The sequence below is a fragment of the Triturus cristatus genome, chromosome 1_2 (genome assembly GCF_964204655.1).
Source record: "Triturus cristatus chromosome 1_2, aTriCri1.1, whole genome shotgun sequence".
NCBI classification, from domain to species: Eukaryota; Metazoa; Chordata; class Amphibia; order Caudata; family Salamandridae; genus Triturus; species Triturus cristatus.
Genome location: NC_140580.1, coordinates 440499724 through 440520861, shown reverse-complemented (window position 1 = coordinate 440520861; position 21138 = coordinate 440499724). Strand labels below are relative to the sequence as shown.

At 43.6% G+C, this 21138-nt stretch overlaps 1 protein-coding gene across 1 annotated transcript in view; it reads left to right on the top strand.

The window, feature by feature from the left end:
* The window catches only part of LGI1 (leucine rich glioma inactivated 1), a 184474-nt gene extending 163605 nt beyond the window's left edge, over positions 1–20869 (top strand). Inside the window, exons 6-8 of the mRNA XM_085606044.1 lie at positions 16747–16916; positions 19477–19641; positions 19727–20869. Of these exons, the coding sequence (XP_085462170.1) occupies positions 16747–16916; positions 19477–19641; positions 19727–20544 (1153 nt within the window). The 3' untranslated portion in view covers positions 20545–20869. The remainder of the gene's footprint in view (positions 1–16746; positions 16917–19476; positions 19642–19726) is intronic.
* The last annotated feature ends 269 nt before the right edge of the window (positions 20870–21138 follow it).

The following is a 21138-nucleotide window of genomic DNA, read 5'->3' as shown; positions in this document are numbered from 1 at the left end:
CACGTAGTGCTCCGGCTGCCGCCCTTCCTCCCCCTCCAGCAGACCCACCACGCGCACATTGCTGCGCCGTGAACGTCCTTCGGCATCGTCCACGCGATCCTCCAAGGCATGGACGCGGTCAATTAGGTCCTGGAGGGCGGCCGTGTGGGTGGCCACGACCGGTTGCACGTCCTGAAGAGTCTGCCCCTGCAGCGTCACCTTGTCCACCAACTTGCGGTGATCCGCGTGGAGCAATGTGAAGTCAACCGTGACCTTATCAATGCGGGCCTCCAATGATGATCTCGTTTGCTCGAGCGAGGAGCCAATCCGCTCCACTGCGGCCAGTACAGAATCCAGCTTAGCTGCCAGCAGCTCAGTGTGCGGGGCCGCGCCAGGGTCTCCAGGCGCCGTGACCTGGCCTGGGCCGGCTGCCGGTGTCTGGCCATCCTTCGGGGCATTGCGCAGCCGGCCCATGACCAGCTGCTGTGCAGTGGGCATCCGCCCGCAGTCTAGTCGACCAGTGGACAAGTCCGGCTCAGTGTTAGCGGGTCTTCCCTCCTAAACGTCGCCGTCTCCGCTGGCTCACTGCCACAATCGCGGGTCCACAGCCCCAACAAGGGGGGGGGAGGGGGGGGGGGAAGATGTCCCATTCCGACCCGATCCACCAGGCGGCTTCCGGTCGGACGACGCAGTCCACGACTTTCCCGGGGCGCAGGACCGCCGCGGCCCCCTGAGTCCACTCGCCACACTCCCACGTGGTCTTCCGCGATCCCACTCCCTCACATGTGGACCTCCACTTCCAGGGGCCCAGATTCTGCCGGCGCCGTACCCCACAGCGAGGCACAGCCGGGGCCCCGCCCTCCTCCGCCGCCGGTAGATGAGCACCGGGACATCACCAGTCAGCCTCCAGCAATGACCCGGCACAAATCGTCGCACTCCCAGAACCCGCAGCGCGGGCGACAGTGAAATATCTGCTATCTGCGGGCACCATGCAGCGTCCCACGTTCTGGCCTCCCCGTTACCTCCACAGTAGTCCTCCACAGGGGTCGAGCGTCCAGGGGTGCAGGCACTGCCGAGTCAGGGTCGCTCCCCGCGTCCGCCACTGTCTCCACGGGGCAGGCAGCCGGGCGCCGCAATAAGGAGCACAGCACCTCCCCCTCCACGACAAGGCAATCACGCTCTGGCGGGCTCAGGACCGCAGAATGTCTCCGGCTGGAGCGTCAGGCGTACCTCGCTCCCGCCATGTCCAGCCAAGATGTCCTCCGCCCAAGGCCGACTGTTTTCTTTACCCTCAGTGCGGGTCACCTCTCGCTCCGTTTAGCTCTCCGATGCCGGCATGTCACGGCATGTGTGCTGGGCTTGGACCCCCGCGGACCCGCAGTGTCGCCTCAGGGTCCCGATCGTCAGTGCGCCGCCATGCTGCCACTTCCGGCGTCTTAACCGCTGCGGCCCAGGGAGCAATCACGAAGCCGCGGTGTGCAGTCAGGCGCACGGCCGGGCGCGGAGCTCCTGCCTCACCCCTCAGCCGCCGGCCGCAGCTCTCAGACGGCCCCAGCTGTCCGCTCGGTGGCCACGCGTGCCGATCGCCACGCCGATGTGTCGGGGGGTGAATGGGCCGCCTCCGCCTCAGCTCACAGCACCCAGGAGGGGCCCCTTGCAGGAGAAGTCACAGGATAAGGGCACCAACAAGACGGAGCTCTACAGGTTTGCGGCCATCTTGGTCGCGCGTCAAGCCACGCCCCCTCAGGACAAATTTACTATAATAATCAAGCTTTATGGTCCTTCTTATCTGAGCCCATAGCAAGGCCACCGACTGCAGTACTTTCAGCCTTGCTATCTTATAGAATTTCGAGTTTTCAAACTTATATAAGATGTAGGTTTTGTACCTCTAATATTGTTAAGCATAGCCTCAAACATGAGGCCGATCTCCGAGCCTTCTGGGTTATTAAGCAGCATTTTGCAGTTTTATAGCAGAAAGGACCATGCATAGAGCTGGATGTCAGAAAGTGCTAGACCACCTTTGTCACGTTTCCTACGGAGCTTCTTCCACCGGATCCTTGATCCCGCCGAGGCCCAGATGGAACTATTAGTTTTCCCTTGCAATGTGTCTAACCATTCGTTCTTGACATTCAGAGGAACTGTGTTAAACAGAAATGTAAATTTAGGCAGGATGACCATCTTGACCAGATTAGTTCTGCCAAAAATAGTCAACGGAAGGAGAGATCAAAACTTCAGCAGCTTGTTTGTCTCCACAGGAGCCTTTTTGAAGTTTAATTCGGGTATCTTCTCAGGGTCCTGTGTGATCTTTAAACCAAGATATTTAGTCTCATTCCTAATTAATTTGTTCTCGCTGTAAATTCCAGACCACAATTTATTTTGGAGTACTTCGCCACTTCTCTAAAATCTAATGTCACTGCTCAATGACAGGAAGACCTTTTTGAAGATCAGAAGTATAGATCATAAGATAATCCGCATACAGGGGGACATTTTTATCCCAGCCATTGCATATCAAATGGCAAATGGAGGTCTCCTTCCTGAGTTTATGGGCCAGAGGTTCTATGTATAGGTGTAACATAATTTGGGATAACGGACATCCTTGCTTCGTGCCTCTTGAAATTTATAAACCTGAAGTTAGCCTCCTACTTCATAGAATTCTGGCCGAGGGATCTTTAAAAATTGATTGGCCTGCACTACAAATGTTTTCCCCCAGTTAATAATGTGTTTAACATGTTATTTAAATATGTTCAGTTTCGCCGACTTTAGTGACATCCATTGCCAAAAAGGCCAGAGGGCACCTCCTACTTTTCTACTCAGTCTCTTAGTTAGAACATTAACTACGAATGTATAGTCACTGTTCAAAAGTGAAATTTAATGTGTTGTATTGGCATGGAGATTAGCATTTGTAAAAATTGATGTTAGAAGTAGAATAAGCTCAGTTCAATGGAAGCAAAAGTAATTCATTTAAGTGCCAAGCGGTCGTATTTTGAAGGGCAGGCCCTTCATTTTGGAGCATCCATCATGCTTGGAAACCAGGCCAATAAAGAAAGAAGGCTGAAAAGGATTTTCAAAAATCCTAAATTTGTCAAAAATAAGAAATATTTTACAAATAAGTATTTTATGGTGTCTCATAACCTCTGTGTAGCAGAGTATATAATCTAGTTTATAAACCCCTTATCTGAGTAGTTACAGTGTTCTCTTGTGAATAAAATTAACTATTGAGCAAGTAGAGTCATAGATGTGTGAGAGACAACCCACCAGAACTTATTAATTAAAATAATCGCTAATAACAAGGCATGTAGAATATCTCTGTACTTTTTTTTTTACCAGAAGCCTCGGCATGACTCATTTTGCTAAAAAGGTTAATATGGTGTATGCATCCGCACACATCCGTTGTCATGGTGAGGCTGTTTAGTCAGTTACCCAGCTTGCCTCCCTCCTTCTCATTCCCCTTTTCCCTAATGATGGCAGGAGTTGTAATATGATTGCAACCGGAAGGGAGGAGTGCAAAGTGGAAAGCGGTGGGTGGAGTGAAGGGTGCAATGGAGATCCTAGTGTCCAAGGGGTTAAAATCTCCCTTTTCACACACAGACTAGGTGCTGCGCAGGCAGGAGCTGTGCATGTCTCCTCCCCACATATGCAGAACAGGTATCACATGGATGACACACACACAGCAGAGCCAGTTTCTCACACACACTAACAAAACTAACACAACATGTAGCACAAGAAAATCAGCAGTGCAAGATTTCCTCGAGCACACAGGTGTGCTTGTGAGTCTGCATGTGTGCCGTATGAAAGCATGGGTACCTGAATGTGTCTTGGACTATTTGTGGTGCACGAACAAGCGTATAACTGTCTAGTTCTCCCTGAATGTGCACATGTATGTGAGCTTGTGTCTATCTGTGTGCATGTACTATTCAAAAGCGAAAGCTACTGAATTTGTCAATGTTGTTAAAACAATACAGTGGAGAAGGACATCTCCTCAGGGACATCAGGAGAGTTCTTCGTCACCATTCAGCCTAGCGACGTGCACAGATCAAAGAAAGCACAATTTCGAAAATTAATATTCTAAGAAGGGGTGCTGCAAGAAAGAATCCCAGGAGAAGATTGCTAATAATAGGGACAAGATTCTGGAAGTTGAACTATACTAGCTTGGCATTCAGATAATGCTGTGTCTGTACCAAATTATTATTTTCTCTATCGACTTTCTGAACTGAACATGTCACATCTTGGAGTCAAGCCACATAGGACATGTTTACAGCAACTTCCATTAGGAGTGGGATCATAGGTGCCGAGTCACCAAAATGCCTGGGGTAGCGGAAGTGACATCACATACCCTTTGACTTTAATGCCATCACAGGAAGTGATGTCATATGACCCATGACTCTGATTTTTTCCATTAAGGCATGTCACATGGCCCTACCATCACAACATTTGATCTCACTGAAGTTCAATAATAACTGCTCGATTAGTACAAATGCATAATATAGGCAAATGTCTATTTTAGATACCACCTGAATTATGGTTCTGACTCGATATTTCAAAGTTCTGGGCATAACACTTGCCCTCATTTGTAATGAGTGAGCAAAGCTAGTAAGCCAGACCTCTTCTAGAAGATTTCTTCCCCTGAGAAAGCACAATTTTCAATAAATGTGTTTAAAAGCCATATGTGCTGAACAAGTACCATACTGAGTGCAATTAACCCTGATGCTCCCCAGGAGTTTACCTCATTTGTTTGGAGGGTGCTCCATATGTCAAATATTACCTCCATTGTTCCAGGGCTAGCATTTTCTCCTGGGTGACCCATATTCCATGGGTGCTGCCTTATATAAAAAACGACATAAAATATGCCAGTGCTAGAATTATGTAATTTATTCCACCCATATACCACAGGTGATCCTTATGTCAAAAATTACCTCCGTGTGTCAGGGTCAGCATTTTATTATGGTTGCGACCTTCCGATATGATAGGTTGGCCCCCTTTATGCCAAGAATGATCTCCATTGTGCTACTACCAGCATTTAGCCACTGGTGTCCACATGCCATGAGTTGCTTCAAGTATGCCAATATTTTCCCACCGTTGCCCTCAATTACTTCTAGTATGCCTGTACTAGTATGTTAAGACTGGTGTTCTTTATGCCAAGAATAAACCTCAGTGTGCCATTGTCAGTATTTTGTCACAGATGTCTACCATGCTAAGAATTGCTGAAAGTATGTCAGCACCAGTATTTTCCTTTGGGTGTCCCTTTAGACAATAATTACCTTCAGTATGCGATGCCAACAATAAACTTGCAAGCAACACATCGCATTCTCTGTTACACTCACATTAACTCAGTAACACTCCTTCTTCCACTCACACTCATTCATTCTCACTCACACTCATTCATTCATTCTCTCTCTCACTTTCTTATACCACCTTGCACTCATTCTTATTCACTCTCACACACTTGCATTCACTCTTAATGTCACTCATTTTCACTCACCCATACTTACTGACACTGAGGCCTAGGTTTACTAATACTTTGCAGCGGGATTGCATCACTTTTGTGATGCAAACCAGTGTGAAGTGCTAAGGTGGGATTTACTATCCATTGCAATCAGGGTTTCCATTGGATAGCATTTCAAAATCACACAAATTTGTGCTATGTGCTGAATTGGGTTACCATGCATCAAGGAGGCATTTCATGGGCTCCCATGCAACCACCCGTGGGTTTTGATGAAATTCACTATCTACAAACATTGGTAGACAGGAATTTGCACCCAAATCTTACACGGTCTCAAGGCAGTCGTAACAAAAAGAAAAATTTACATTTTCCTTTTGCCTTGGTTTTCCAACTTTTAATGTTTGCTACATTGTACAGCATACATAGAAAGTGGAAAATGCCTTGAAGCATAGTTATTGTACTGGAAGGGACCTTACAAGAGACCGCACACACCCTTGCCCTAGGGTGTTTGTGTTGGTGTATGACTGATAAAAGTGCACATAGAGAGGAAAAAGTCACCTTATCTTAATAGATATGGTGCAATTTTAATTCTTCTGTTGACAGAAGGAAGTACAGCATCTTCGTGTAGCATTGACTCCCATCAAAGGATAGTAAATCTGTGCCTCAGTCTCACATAATAACACCCACTACTTGTCACTGAATCTCACTAACTTTCTCTCCCTCACACACACATGCTTACACATACAAACACATGCTCACATGAACATATTCTCTATCACATAAACACGTCACTAACAAGCACACACACAACATACATTTTCTTAGCGTGCTCCATATTTTTATTAGTAGTGTAATGCAAAACAGGCAGAAAATAAGGAATGAGGAGTCACCCCTGTATTCTTGGCACTTATCTTGCTACCTCTGAAGCCAGAGGTCACGAAGGCAGTGCCAGGGGTCGCAAGGGGCAAGCTGGGGGTCGCGCAAGCATCCCAGGCAACACCTAAATGACGTCCATGAGTGGGATATTTTGGGTCTTAGTTGAGTTCTGGTTTCCACCTCACCCATGTTGGACTAGATCGTGTTTCTACAAATAGGCAATTCTGTTTATGTATTTGATTAAAATATTGGTAAGGTAGATACCTTCTGCAAAACAATATTGTACAACGTTCTTGTTACCAGTTCAAATACTGGAAGAGCCAAGACTGCTCTTCAGCTTTCCAAGGTTAATACAATAAGTACTTTAATAATGATTACTATTATTTCGGAGCCAAGGAACACTTCCGTGTACCGTGTTATATAATCCTGTTTTTATTTTGCTCATACATGGATTTGGATTTGTCCCGGGGCAGTTATAACAGCATTAAACATTTTTGCCAAGTTCAATAAGTTGCTCTGAAGATTAACTCAGCATGAGTAAGGAGCAGAAAATCTGCATTCTTTTGGAAATAAGCTATGATTTGTGGCACACTACTTGATTAAATAACTATTGTTTGATCCACATACGAAGTAATTCATCGGGAGAGCAGCTGCACACATTTGCACTATAGGCTTTCTTTGGTAGAATCAGCAACTTGGCGAAAACTGGTGGGTTTTATTGGTAGTGTGATGAATCTACCAATAGAGACATTTTAAAGAAAGGTTTTGTAATACATTGAGGTCAATTTATTTAAAAGTCTTCTTGAACTTTGGTACCAGAAGCCCTGTCAATGGAAGAGTAAGTAACCTCTTTGCGGTGCTGATGTACTTAGTTTACATGGTACTGACGGTGCAATGCACTTAGTTGGACAGCACTGACAGCTCCTGCTTTGTTTTCAACCTTTTTCTATGACTATGCTGGCTTTTCTCATTAGCATATTTAATTGTACAGTACTGACAATTCCCAATAAGCTGCCATACTTTATTGGGACAGTAGTTTTAATGTTTAGCTGAGAGGATACACTTTTGAAAGGGTGGTAAAGTAACTTCTAATGAGAATTGCTCTTTCGTTGTAAGGGTGCTGTCTTGGTACTTCTCAGCAGGTCTGGTACACTTTCATTGTGTCTTCAGCAGCAATGCTTGGCTCGGTGCTATTTCCTGGACACTAGAGTCACTTGTTAGCGAGGTTCCTAGGCGGTTGTTAATGGGCATTTGCAAGGGCATTGGGAAACCATACAACGGTGAAGAAAGCATAAAGATGGGTACTGTGTGGGGACAGTTGAGCTTTGTGGGTGTGCTGAGGTGGGGTTTATAGCACATTCATGAATTGTCCTATGACTAAAGGTATTACAGGTTCTTCCAAAGTAGCTGGGCAGAACCAAGTCCTTGAAATATAGGTATCTCCGCCAAACACCAAACATGTAAACACCCCATAGTAGAGGGAATCTTCATTGTGGACAGATCTCCTGAAGACCAATGCATGCACTTCCAACAACGAGGTCTGTCATTCATTGGCCAAACACCCATCCGAGGTCCTAGAGGAATTCACACATGACTGTCCTGGCCTAGGTGGGATATGTCCCTATTGTCCTCCAAGCTGCAACAACTACCTATTTATGACTTGACTGATGTTCCTGACCCTAATTCTGTCTTTTACTGCAGTGAGGTGGAACCAGTCGATTGCCTTATCGTATCTTATTATCTTATCAGTCCGCATTACATGGATATTAAAAACATTGTCATGAACAGCCCACCAGAGGACCCTGTAAAGACGGCATCCATTGCTGATTAGGCCCATAAGCACCCCAAGTCCATGGGAAATTCTCATATGGTTGTCTTCTTGGCTTGCACAAGATATGGCCCATTTGCCCTCCTGCCTCCCATGCTTCCCTTTATAACTGTCTCCCACTCAACTTCCTGTTCAGGGATGTCTCTGTGAAGACCTACAGCAAACGGACATATCTGTTTGGGCCTGTTTGGCATGGCTACAAGCTGTTGACCAGGCCCCCACAGAATCTCTACCAGGTGGCAAGGTCAGATCCTCTTTCTAATAACATGAATTTTCTACTGAGAACCCTAAGAATTTTGTTCATTTATTCCCTTTGACCTTCGGAAGTCAGTAATCATTGCTCTGGTATTGTCTAGGCTGAATTATTGTAACACCCTCTATCAGGGCATTTATCAACACTCCTTATATAAACTCTGACTACTGCACAATGCAGCAGTTCGTCTTCTCAAGAGAATAACCAAATTTCAATCAGTCTCTCATGTACTAGTGAGCTTCACTGGCTCTCTGTTAAGAAAAGAGTGGCCTTTAAGGCACTCTGTATGAGGTATAAAATACTCCATGGGTCAGGACCATAGTACCTGAGTAAGAAATTCACCTGGTACAAACTAAGGAAAGCTTTGGGCTGAGCTGCACCCAAAACAGTCACAGTCCCAAAATGTAATAAAGTTTCTTGGGGCGGTAGGAGTTTTGTTTATTCCACTTGAAAACTTTGAAACAAACTTCTTTGGCATCTTAAAAACCAGCAGAATCTGGCCAGCATCTGGAAACAACTTAAATCCTGGCTTTTTTCACTCCCTTACTAGTCTCTTTGTGCTTCAAGCCATGCAGACGCCAGCACCAAGATGCCTTCAGGCATTTGCACGCTTAACAAATAATATCAATATGTTGAAATGCGCTCAAACTTTATGTCTACAAATGTAATGTGTAAATATTACTAGAAATAAGCATTTAAAATGCCTGTTTTATATCTCTCTAGAACTAGTCACATCTGGAGTTTCACAATGCTGTTTATCTGGACAGTATCATTGTGTTTCTATCCTCCGTTATATGTCTAATAGATTATGTACTACCATTTTAAATGTACTTTATGTGAGATACTCACAACAAAATATTGGAACTCATGATTTTATCTGAGATTGGACTCTTTAGTCTGTATCTTTTCGGAACTAACATCATCACCATTTTCCAGATATATGCCTAGAAGAAACTTTTATTCCAAATCTGAAAACTTTTAAAATAGTTTCTGACAACTTTTCTAGTTTGAATTCTTCATATTTTGTAAACTAAAGTCATGTCATTGAGTTTCTTTTGTGTTACATGCTAAATAGAGACTATTTGTGCTGTCCCAACTGAACATTCAATGTTGAAAATATTTTTAAAATAACACCTGCTTTTTTGTTTGCATTTCAAAACCTCTTTTGCTGGTCAATTATTTATGTATGGCCTCTAGTTCTAAAACAATTCCCTGTTACACAATTATCTTGACTGACACAGGCAACAAGTTCTTTAAACTGATTGAACTCGATGTCTTCTCAAACAATCCTACTTCTAAGCATAAGCATAAAGCATTATCAGCTGACAGAAACATTGTTTTAAATTAGTGGGCATACAAACCAACCCTATTTTCTATACTCTTAAGACCACCTTCTGGTTAACCACCTTCTGCAGGTTCCCCATCTCCACTGGAAATTCCAAAATCCATTATAGTATTTTTTAAATACATTTTTATTACATTTTGCATCAGTGTTAGAAATGAAGGGCCTCTAGTTGGCAATGGTTTGCACCTTTGTCTAAATAGGGACCCTTCTTTCTAGTCAGGATAAGGGGGATACACTGCTGAAATAACCCCTGCTCACCCCTTGGTAGCTTGGCACGAGCAGTCAGGCTTATCTCAGAGGCAGTGTGTAAAGCATTTGCACATAACCAACAGTAATACAGTGAAAACTCTACAAAAGGACACCACACCAGTTTTAGAAAAATAACCAATATGTATCTGTGCAACAAGACCAAAAGCGATAAAAGCCCAACATACAGTAATCAAAAATATGCACTTTGCAAGAATGACTTTAAAATGCAGTTCCTTAAAGGCCGGTAGCTCCATCCGGTGCTACCGTGGGGCTGAAAACAACAGAATCCAACAGTTCTAGATGACCGCGGTGGTGCAGACCGGCGTTAGTGTCAGCACACTTGTAAACTGTACCTTTGGTTCCAGCCAACCGCGTTGGTGCGGGCCGGTCGTGACATCCGTTGCGGTTGCGATGTGATGTATACCAGTGAGGCTTGTGGTGCCCTTGGTTGCAGTACAGGCAACAGCTCAGTGACGCTCATCCAGTAGCATTGGTGAGACCAGATCTGCGGTGCGGAGTGAGGCGGTGCTTGTTGCGGTGCTGACAGGTCACGGTGCAAGCAGCAGTGCCGGTTGATGGGAGTTGTCATCCGTGGGCCCAGTCTGTGGTGTGGGACAGAGTGGTGCGTCGTGTGACTTACAAGCGGTGCCCCCAAACCACGGTGCAGTCATGGTTGTCAAGGTCAGCATGCAGTGACGTAGTCGGCGAGACCAGGGCAGCGGAGTAAAGTGAGGTGGTGCAGAGTGTGGTGCCCACAGCTCGCGGTGCAAGCAGCAGCACGGCGCCGGTCGTCGGTGAGACCAGGATTGTGGTGCAAATTGTGGCGGTGCCTTCTGCAGTGCCTTCATGACATGGAGCTAGAAGCAGTGTCGGTAATGTTGTCGGCTGCTTTCCCCTTCTGAGGCAACTGAAACCCACAGTTCCAGAGGTGGTACCCAGAGGTAAGTGAAGTCTTTGCTATCCCTGAGACTTTGTGAACAGGAGGCAAGCTCTATTTCAAGCCCTTGGAGTTACTCGGCGACAAGTGAAGAAAATTCAGTCTAGTCCTTTCACTGCCCAAGGCAGAAGCAGCAACTGCAGGCCAACACAGCAAAGCAACAACACAGCAAAGGGGCAGTACTCTTCCTGGCAGTTCTTCCAGCTCTTCTTCTTGGCAGGTTACTTGATCCCAGTGGTCGAAGCGGGGAACAAAAGAAGGGGAACTGTGGGTGGAGAGTCAGAGAGCGGGAATAACCCGAGAATAGGATCAGTGGGCGGAGTCAGAGGTGTGACCAGAATGCGCAAAACATTCCAATTTTTAGTATTTGTTTGGCATTTCACTGCCCAGTTATAGCTTATAATGGTATTTCATTCAACCAATGAATACACGATTATTTAAAGTTTAACATGAGTTATTGACATTAAAATACATTCACAAAGTGGGATATGTTTCCATTCACAGAATGCCCCACATGCTTTTAGAAGTGGAAGCACAAGCCATTTGTCTCCAAACCATGGAGTTTTTGTCATCGGCACTTCTCCTCCCTTTTTCCACAAGAGCAGTTCAACATGAATGGCAAAATATCCTAGTTTGCAAATGTTTTCTATTTAATTATGGCTCTGCCATATGTGCCACATAATACATCATCTGCTGCATAATCTGACAATTTTAACCAATAAATTGTTTGTAGCTCAAACGGATCAAAAGTATGTAACAAATGTGACTTGTGTTGCTGCAAAGTCGATGGCTTTTTGCAAAGGTTGACTGATCACTTTTCTTACTGCTGCATTTGTATGTTACACTGGTACTAATAAGGCGAAAGGTTTCCAGAGAATGTTAGCATGTGTAAAAATAATAAACTATCAGAAAATATGCTGCATTATACTGCAGCCTTTTTTTGCTGCTTAATTTAGTCAACACTGCGGCATCATTTTGTCCTCATTTGCTGCACAATTCCAGTGGCCCCAAAGCAGACAGCAGATGTTAAAAGTGTTTGTGCATGAAGCAGAGAGACTGTGAAGTTTGTGAACTTAGTTTGGTTTGCGTGCGTCTCCCTGGTGAGTTGCTGCTACTACTGCTGAAACAAGGCAAATGGAGGTACCAGTGGGTGAGACCGACTGGCTTCAAGGGCAGGGCCGGCTTTGGCTCTGGTCGCTCCCTGTGCAAAAATATTTGTTGGTGCCCCCCCAATGACCACCTCAGTCAGGGATTCTGTCACTACCACCCTTCAACGGTGTTCCTCAAGTCTCCATAACCACACTCTCTCTCAGATGCATTTAATTTGATTTACAGTGCCACTCATACCAGTGTAGGGTGTCAGAGCACTTTACATTACACCAGTCGCAGCTGCCCCCGCGAAGCAGTAGTGGGCCCGGGGGAGTGGTGGAAGGGAGGGAGAAACAAAAAAGCATCACTTACCTGCCGGCTGGCTGGCCGCCGCCGCCTCTCTTCCCTCCTCTCCGTCCTCTTCCTGGCTTCTGTTCAACAGGAAGCAGGATAGGCTCCCCTAAGCCAATCACAATGCTGTAATGCAGCATTGTGATTGTTCTGAGCGCCGTGGTTCGGTGCTCAGGTTACAGAATGGGAGACTGGGCATGTTCTCCACCCAGGCTGTATTGCAGCCTGGGGGGAGAGCATGCAAAGTGTGCATGAATGTTTGGCCGGCCCCAGAGGGCCAGCCAAGCATTCATGTGCACTTAGGAGGGTGCCACCACTCGTCCCCCCTGCACAGCCGAGCCTCGCCCCACAAAACTGGCCCAACACAGAAAAATAAAATGATAATAACATTGTGTTACTATCATTTTATTTTTCCTTTTTTGCCATGCTGAAAGGCAGTGGGCGACACTCCTCCGCCTTAGCAGTGGAGCCTCAACACACATTACACAGAGACAATCAATTATACGTGTGTAAATCACTGTATAGGAAATGTTACATAAGACTAAGGTCTACAAGGTGTAGGAGTCTCATGACAACTAGTAGGTAGTATAGTTTAACAACGATTGATCTGGAGAAACACAAACGTAGAATTTAAAACGTAATAGCATGGTTGGGGGTTATCTTTAATAATCAGAATTGATTTCTATCCAAATGAACACTGTTTGCAACATTAGGATAATCTAAGGCTGGGGGAAAAACATAACGCTCTAATTTATACCTTGCAGTTTGCACGCAGCTCTTAGATGACAGTTAATAGCTCACTGTGCTATGTTAGGATTTTAACATATAAACTTAAAGTAACAAAAGGATCTCTCAGACTAAAGTAGTAACCCACTGACCTATTTACATTATGTGCACTTGTGATCGGCATGCTGCATGTTACTTGCAGCTGGCACATTAATCCTCTGCACTACCTTTCTATGAGTCAAACCTTCTACTAGACAAAACTCTGGTCTCTCTTTAGGAAGAGCATTAATCACCAGATTTATCATGACAGTTTTAATGTTGCTGACACCCCCACCCAAAGTCAGCACCCGGTGCAGTCACACATGTCGCGCTGCCCTAGAACCAGCCCTTCTCAAGGGTCCTGTGACCTCAGTGACAGAGTCTCTGTCGCTCTAGGGTGTGCTGGTTCATAGGCCTTCCCGCAAGATTGGAGGTGAACTTCAGTATGGATTGTGGTGGACAAGCCGTCATGGTTAACTCACACTTGCCACCATTAGTGTCCACCTGCTGGTGCTAAGACACCAGGGCTTCTAAGGCCTTGCGGGGTCTTCTAATGTCTAGAATGGGAATGTGCTACCTCAGGAGAGTGGTTTAGGGGACTGTTCATGAAGGCTGAACCTGCTTCCCCAGTTCCAAATTCAGCAGTTCTGAACATAGTGCCACATCCTCTCCCCCAATGAACACCATACTGCCCCACTGAGAGAAACTTGCACTGCCTTCAACTAGAACCCAATTGTACCCCGCTATAAACACCTGGCTGTGACTCAATTCAAATTACGCACTAGACAAGAGCAATATATTGCCTAAAAAAAGTAACAACATCCCGGAAAAAGCAAACACTCATGTGGAATGCAAGCAGGAACAACATGGTTACCTTAACGCTTTAACACTCACTATTCGGAAATCAGTGAGTAATTTTGCCTGAAAAGATAAGGACATAACTAAAGGGCCCATAAGGGACCCATTTCAATGTTCATTGCTTATATTCTTACAAAACGTAAGCACAATTGTTTAAAAACACCACATCCATGAACACAGAGCCACTGTACACATTTTGTTTTCCATCCACCCATCAATTAGGTGCTTCACTGGCAAACTCTGTAAAGTGACGCTAATGTGTTTGGGAGTAAATAAAACAAATCTTGCTATTTTGTGACCACCTTTTATTCCTGAGGCTGCTCTTTGGAATAGAACATTTTTAAAAAATACGACATTTCCAGCAAAAGTGTTTTTCATTTTTTGGATCCATTTCACAAGAGAACAAATAACGAAAGGAGGAAAGAGAGGGTGAGAACTGTTTCTTGACGTCACGGTTTTTAGTAAGTGAGGAGGAGCTAGACAGAAAGAGAAGAAGAAGAAAGAGAGAGAGGGAGCAGTTGCCAGCAGCAGAGCAGGTGAAGTGGACACGGTCATTGTCTTCTCTGCCCGCTCACCCATCACCTAACAGCCACAAATGCCTTGCCATATCTGTAAGCCTTGGCTATTCATACCGCCCTGGGATGCATGTTGAAAATAAAAAAAGGGGAACAGAATCTATTGATTTAAAGAAGTAGGGGCACCCTGTGCCCTGCCGTTCCCGCTCATTTCCTACCACTGCTTGATTCAAGCGAGTTCTAAAGTTCTGCAGTCTGGGCCCCAAGATTAATACTCAGTTTCTCTTTGTTCTTCTGGGCAGAGAGTGCCCCAAACCAGTTCTGTTCTCTCTGGTCCAGCTTCCTGGCAGGCGGTGGAGACAGCATTGTCCAAGGCAGACCAGGCCCATTCAGGTGCAATGAAATCTCCTCTCACTACTCTAAATGTGGCCCAGGTCTATTCAGCCCAGCCCTGACTCATCCAGGAAAGGCTAGACACACCTCGACCCCCAAGAAAATGCACATCCTCAGTCCCTTTCACCCCAAAGCCTGACAGGCAATCCACATCCCAGCAGAGGCACACAGGATAGCTAAGCAAGAAAATACCTACTTTCTAAAAGTGGTATTTTCAAACACAGAACATAAAAATCATCCTTACTAAAAGATGCATTTCAGCATTCTGAGTTCAGGCATTCTAAACTTAATTTCTCTATTTTGTCCCAATGGGAAGATATACTTGTAAAATGTTACCCAGTCCATCCCATTCTATCCTATGGGGCAGATAACCTTTCAATAGTGAAAAATGAAATATAACTGTATTTCACTTTCAGGACCTGTCACACACACCAGTACATGTCCTACCTTTCAAATAAACTGCACCCTGCCCATAGGGGTACCTTGGGCCTACCTTAGGGGTGACTCATATGTAATAAAAGGGAAGGTTAGGGCTTGGCAAGTGGGTGCACATGCCAAGTCAACATGGCAGTAAAAACTGTGCGCAGACACTGCAGTGGCAGGTCTGAGAACCCTTTAAAAGGCTGCTTGTGTGGGGGGCAGAATCAGTGCTGCAGACCCACTAGTAGCATTTTATTTACAGGCCCTGGCACTCTCAGTGCAATTTACTAGGGACTTACCAGTAAATCAAATATGCCAATCATGGAAACAACAATCCATAATCCAATTTACAATAGGAGCACTTGCACTTTCACACTGAACAGCAGTGAGAAAGTGCGCAGAGACAATAAATCAGAGAAAACAGAGTCAAAACCAGGAGGTCAGAAATCAAAAAGACAGGGGAAACACGCCAAAAGATGCCAGGTCTAACAATCAGGTATCCAAAAAGATTTGCATTTATAATTTTCTATTACACTGTTATAACAAGACTACATGGGTTCCCTCTTCCCACCTTCCATCCTGTTGCATCTTTATCTCTTAAGCCATGGGATGAGGTGGAGGTTGTGGGTGGGGGTATTCTACTTCACCTCACCTGGTGTTTCTAGTCTCACCAATTGAGGAGGAGAGATGCATCTCCGGGCTATTCATTCCATTCTTACCCGTTGCAGCTGTATATGCCACCCTCTTCTCATGCTGAGATCTCGGTATGCTGCGGACCCTGTATTTCCAGGCTGGCCCATGCCCAATTATATGAGTGGACTTGAGCTGGTATGGTGAAAGCGCACAGCCCAGTGATTGGCCTTATCCCAACCCCCCTCCGTATGCCTCAGTTTGGCCATTGGTGGCACCGGGCACCCCAAATGAGGCATACTAGGATGGAGTCTGATTCTTGGAATAGTTTTCGGTCAAGGTTTACTGGGAGGGTGGAGAAAAAGTAGAGCAGCCAGGGCAATGCTACCATGTACGGTTCCAAGTGCTGTCGTCACTGGTACAGCCAATGGAAGCTCACACAGCTCCTCAAACGCCCGATAGCCTTCTTCATGTTTCCCTCTACCAGGTATTTCTCGGTCTTGTATATTTGGATCATTCATTTATTTCCCAAGTCAACTCGCCTCTCACATGTGCAGTTCTGCTGATCGTTCGATCGCCATACAAGTATCCACAATAATGTGAAGATGATGATTTGATCCCCTGACTTAATACTGATTCTGAAATAATTGTTTGCGAAAAGGTACCTTTTTAAAATATTGTACCTTTTTAAAATATTAAAATAGAAATAAACATGCATGAAACATTAGTGCATACCAAAAATCCTGTAAAATGGCACTGTTTATCATATCTCTTTGCTTACTTGCTCTAACTAGTTGAACTAAAACATTGCTTTCCAGGGACTTAAGAGGAAATTCATTTCACTGTGACTGCAAGATGAAATGGCTGGTGGACTGGCTAAGTAACACCAATGCAACAGTGGAACAGATCTACTGTGAAAGTCCACCGGAGTATAACGGCCGTAAAATCAACAGTCTCTCACCAAAGGACTTTGACTGCATCACTACAGGTAAACAGCTTACTGTGACCACAATTCCACAAAAATTGAGGTTTGTACATTTGCTAGATGTCTTATTTTGATAACCTAGTATTAGGTTGTTTCTTGCTTAACATGAATGGCTAAACCTGATCCATGCACTAACCACTGTTTATGTAGATATTGGAATTATAGATTGTGCGCCCTTTACTACACACGCTGATTACCAGGTGTAATGCACTTTGCAACCCTGCAATATACCCAAGTATATTTCTGCTGGTCAAACCTACCTAAATATTCTGGGATGGAAAATCCCTGTAAAAACAGGTCACGCGGTTTTTAGTATGGAAAGCACCAAACTCTACACGTGATGCCTGATTTTAAAAAGCAATATACTTAATTAGAGGTGATTATAGCACCCGGTGAATTCCAAAACTTAAAAGTATCGTATTTCATGGAGTAGACAGCCTTGGTCGTGATTATAATCTGGTTGGCGATTGCAGAAAGGATGTTTATTTATTGGTAGATACCGTTTATGAAAGTTGAAAAGAATGTTAGAAAATTCTGATAGCTGGTATCTCTTTAGGTTGGTCTTTAGCTTTCAGGAGTTACTTAAATTCTACTCCAAAAAATAAGATTTTGGGGCTGATTCGAAAAGAATTCTCCAAAAAGTCGTCTGAACATAATAGCTTTTTTCCTACGATTTTTTTGTAGATTTCTAACTTATATGGGCCCTCAAATTTCTCCAGGAGTACACATAGAGACCCACATGAATGATAGATTGTTACGCATAGATCTGTGGCACCACCCTTGCTCCTGCGGTTTGTTTGCAGTCAAAAAGAATTAGGAGCAAGTGTGGAGGAAAAATTCCTTCCTATACACCTCCAGAAATCATGAAATCAGCTGCCTAGTTTGGTGGTTTTGATCTCCATTTTCACATTTCCTCCTGCCTTTTTTGGGTGCTAAGGGCCTGGTTCTGTAGATTTCCCATCCACCATGGTACTTGACGTACAGTCTCTACCGAGGCCATTTATGAAAATTTCTGCAGTGCGTAGGTTTGTTTGGTTTCGGATCTAGACCGGTCAGTGACCCTATAGTAGACTTTTTTACTTAGTGTTATTGTATCCAGCCCTGTCAGTGTCCTCATAGTAGTCTTATTAAGTTACTGGTGTTGGATTCAGCATTGTCAGTGCCCATATAGTAGTCTTGTTAAATCCATCAAGCATATTAGGTACACTATACTGATCTCTTTTCGAAAGTCTGCCACTATTTCCACATCCAACTTACATTCACTGGACATGTTGGCTAGTCACATTAGACTGTGTGGCTGCTTCTGCTCCACCACTATGTCTGGTGGAGTCAGCTCAAACCTTGGAATGGTTGATGGAGTAGCAAATCTTCCATCTAGGAAATGCTAAATAAGATGGTTGCACTGTCACAGATGCGGGGGAAATCTGCAGATTATTGACATGTTCTTCATTACCAACCTCCTCAACAGCAGGATGTGTACAGATGTGGTCTTGAAACACCCTTGATAGTTTGTCTGTACTCATAATTCTGACTTTTGGGGTGTTCTCTACTTTCCTAAATACAACCTCCCTGATTCTCCCTTGGGAACACCGCGTTCCCAACACCTAACTTACGACTGAAGAAAATGCACTACATTTTCACAGCAGTAAGCTCCTCCATCTGCTAAAATGTTTGCAGTTCCTAACTCTTAGAACCAGGATCTGTCATTTGATTTGTGTCACTTTTTGCAGACTTATGTTAAACTTAGGTGATCATAAACTATTGTGTATCATCTCTATTATATCCAGATTGTGCTTCAATAATTACAAAACAAGTACAGCAAACAACAGTTGAAAAAGAGGATACATAAATTCAATCTCTAAACCATTTCTTCCACATAGGTATGCTCCATTTTTATTGTCTTAATACAAAATGATGAGAAGCCAGTGTACAGTTGCCTGTTTATTTATTCATTCATTCACATACTTTATTTGATCATCATTAAAACGGTCGTAAAAGAGCAACAGATTTACATCAGTGGACATTCATTGTACAAAAATACATGCAGGTTAAAAAACTGTTCATAATTAGTTAGAAGATAAAATGGTAATAAATCATTAATAAAAGAAAAATCTCATTACTATACAAACAACAATAATCATTAAAACGTCAGAGAATGTTTGTATCGAAGGGATTTAAAAAAACAACCAGCTCTGTGAAAAGCTTCTGCTGAGCACAACGACTGCAAATAGATCAGTGCAACTCTACAATTTTTGTTCTGCAGCCTCTTTAGAATTGGGATTTTCTAAAAAAAAAAAAAAACTTTTGACGGGTAGGTGCTTGTAGTACTTACAAAAGACTACAAAATGCAGCAAGCTTTGGTTGAAGTTTTGTCACAGGGACAACAACAAATGCAAACTGCATCCTATTGTACAAGAGGAAAACAAAGTGTCCCTCTGATGGAGCCTATATGACACCGAGTAACATTCTTTCCCAGGGATATCTAACCCATTCCAGATAAGGCTCCATCCCAAGGGCTGTTTGAATCACAGCATGCTCTCTAACTGTTTATTCTTTTTTGCAGAGTTTGCTGTTTACCAGTCCCTACCATACCAATCCCTGTCAGTGGATACATTCTCTTTCATGAATGATGAGTATGTTGTAATTGCACAGCCTTTCACAGGAAAATGCATATTTCTTGAATGGGATCACGTTGAGATGTTTTTCAGGAACTATGACAATATAACAGGTATGAAACATTATAACAAATTAAATAGCTCAATAGCTTCTCTAAAAAGCAGCCCTACCTAATCCTATTTCTTTCCCTCTGGCAGGTACTTCGACCGTTGTCTGCAAACCCCTAGTTATCGACAAGCAGCTTTATGTTATAGTGGCGCAGTTGTTTGGAGGATCCCACATTTATAAAAGAGACAAACTGGCTAATAAATTTATAAAAATCCAGGATATTGAAGTTCTCAAAATCAGGAAACCAAACGACATTGAAACCTTCCGCATTGAGGATGAATGGTATTTCATTGTTGCCGACAGCTCCAAGGCTGGATTCACCACAATTTACAAGTGGAACGGGAATGGTTTCTATTCCCAGCAGTCTCTTCATGCATGGTACAGAGATACGGATGCTGAGTTTCTTGAAATACTCAATAAGCCCCATATAATCTTGTCCAGCAGTTCACAGCGCCCAGTGATATATCAGTGGAATAAGGGAGCGAACGAGTTCACCAAAAGTATGGAAATACCCGAAATGGAGGATGTTTATGCAGTGAAACACTTCAAGGTCAAAGAAGATGTCTATGTTTGCCTGACAAGGTTCATTGGTGATTCTAGGGTAATGAAATGGGAAGGATCACTCTTTCTAGATGTACAACGGATGCCATCTCGTGGATCAATGGTACTTCAGCCTCTAGAAATAAACAATCATAAATATGCAGTGCTTGGGAGTGATTACTCCTTCACACAAGTCTACAAATGGGATATTGAAAAGGGAAAATTTATAAAATTTCAAGAATTGAACATACAAGCACCACGATCTTTCACTCATGTTTCTATAGATAAACGTGATTTTCTCTTTGCTTCAAGTTTCAAAGGCACAACACAAATATATAAACATGTCATAATTGACTTAAGTGCATGACAAACAAATGACATAAAGACATGCAAGCGTAAATGGACATGAACTAAGTGCATGATGATTCGCCCTCTTATCATACTTCTGGATGAATGCCTTTTAAAGAGCAAGCATTTCTAATACCCTCATCTTAAATTGTCAAGTCTGGTGGATATGTAAATTCACCTTTTTTTAAACTACACTTGTAAACTGGTCTCTGCATCCTCAATCTGTAAATATGTTTGCGCCATTACATCTCTCATTATGAAAAGAAAAATTCTAAAGATGTACTTTTCCATTTATCTATTCATCTGTTTGAAAATAACTGCCAAATAAAATGTTTACATTTTCTGCCATTCTTGAGGACAAATTGTAGTTTTTTACTTCTAAAGTAGGCATGCAATACAAGGTTTGCCGTATGTTTACCTGTTTCTCTCTTGCTGCCATTAATAGGATTTCCTTTGCAGAGTCTCAAAAAACAAAAATAGTTTTACTGACATATGTTCATGGCAAACTATTCTATCAGCATATTCACTTGCATCCAATAAGAAAACTTGCTTTGCCAAGAATGATAAATCAAGCATTGACGAAGCCAGTAAGTCTTGCCTTTATAATGTGTGT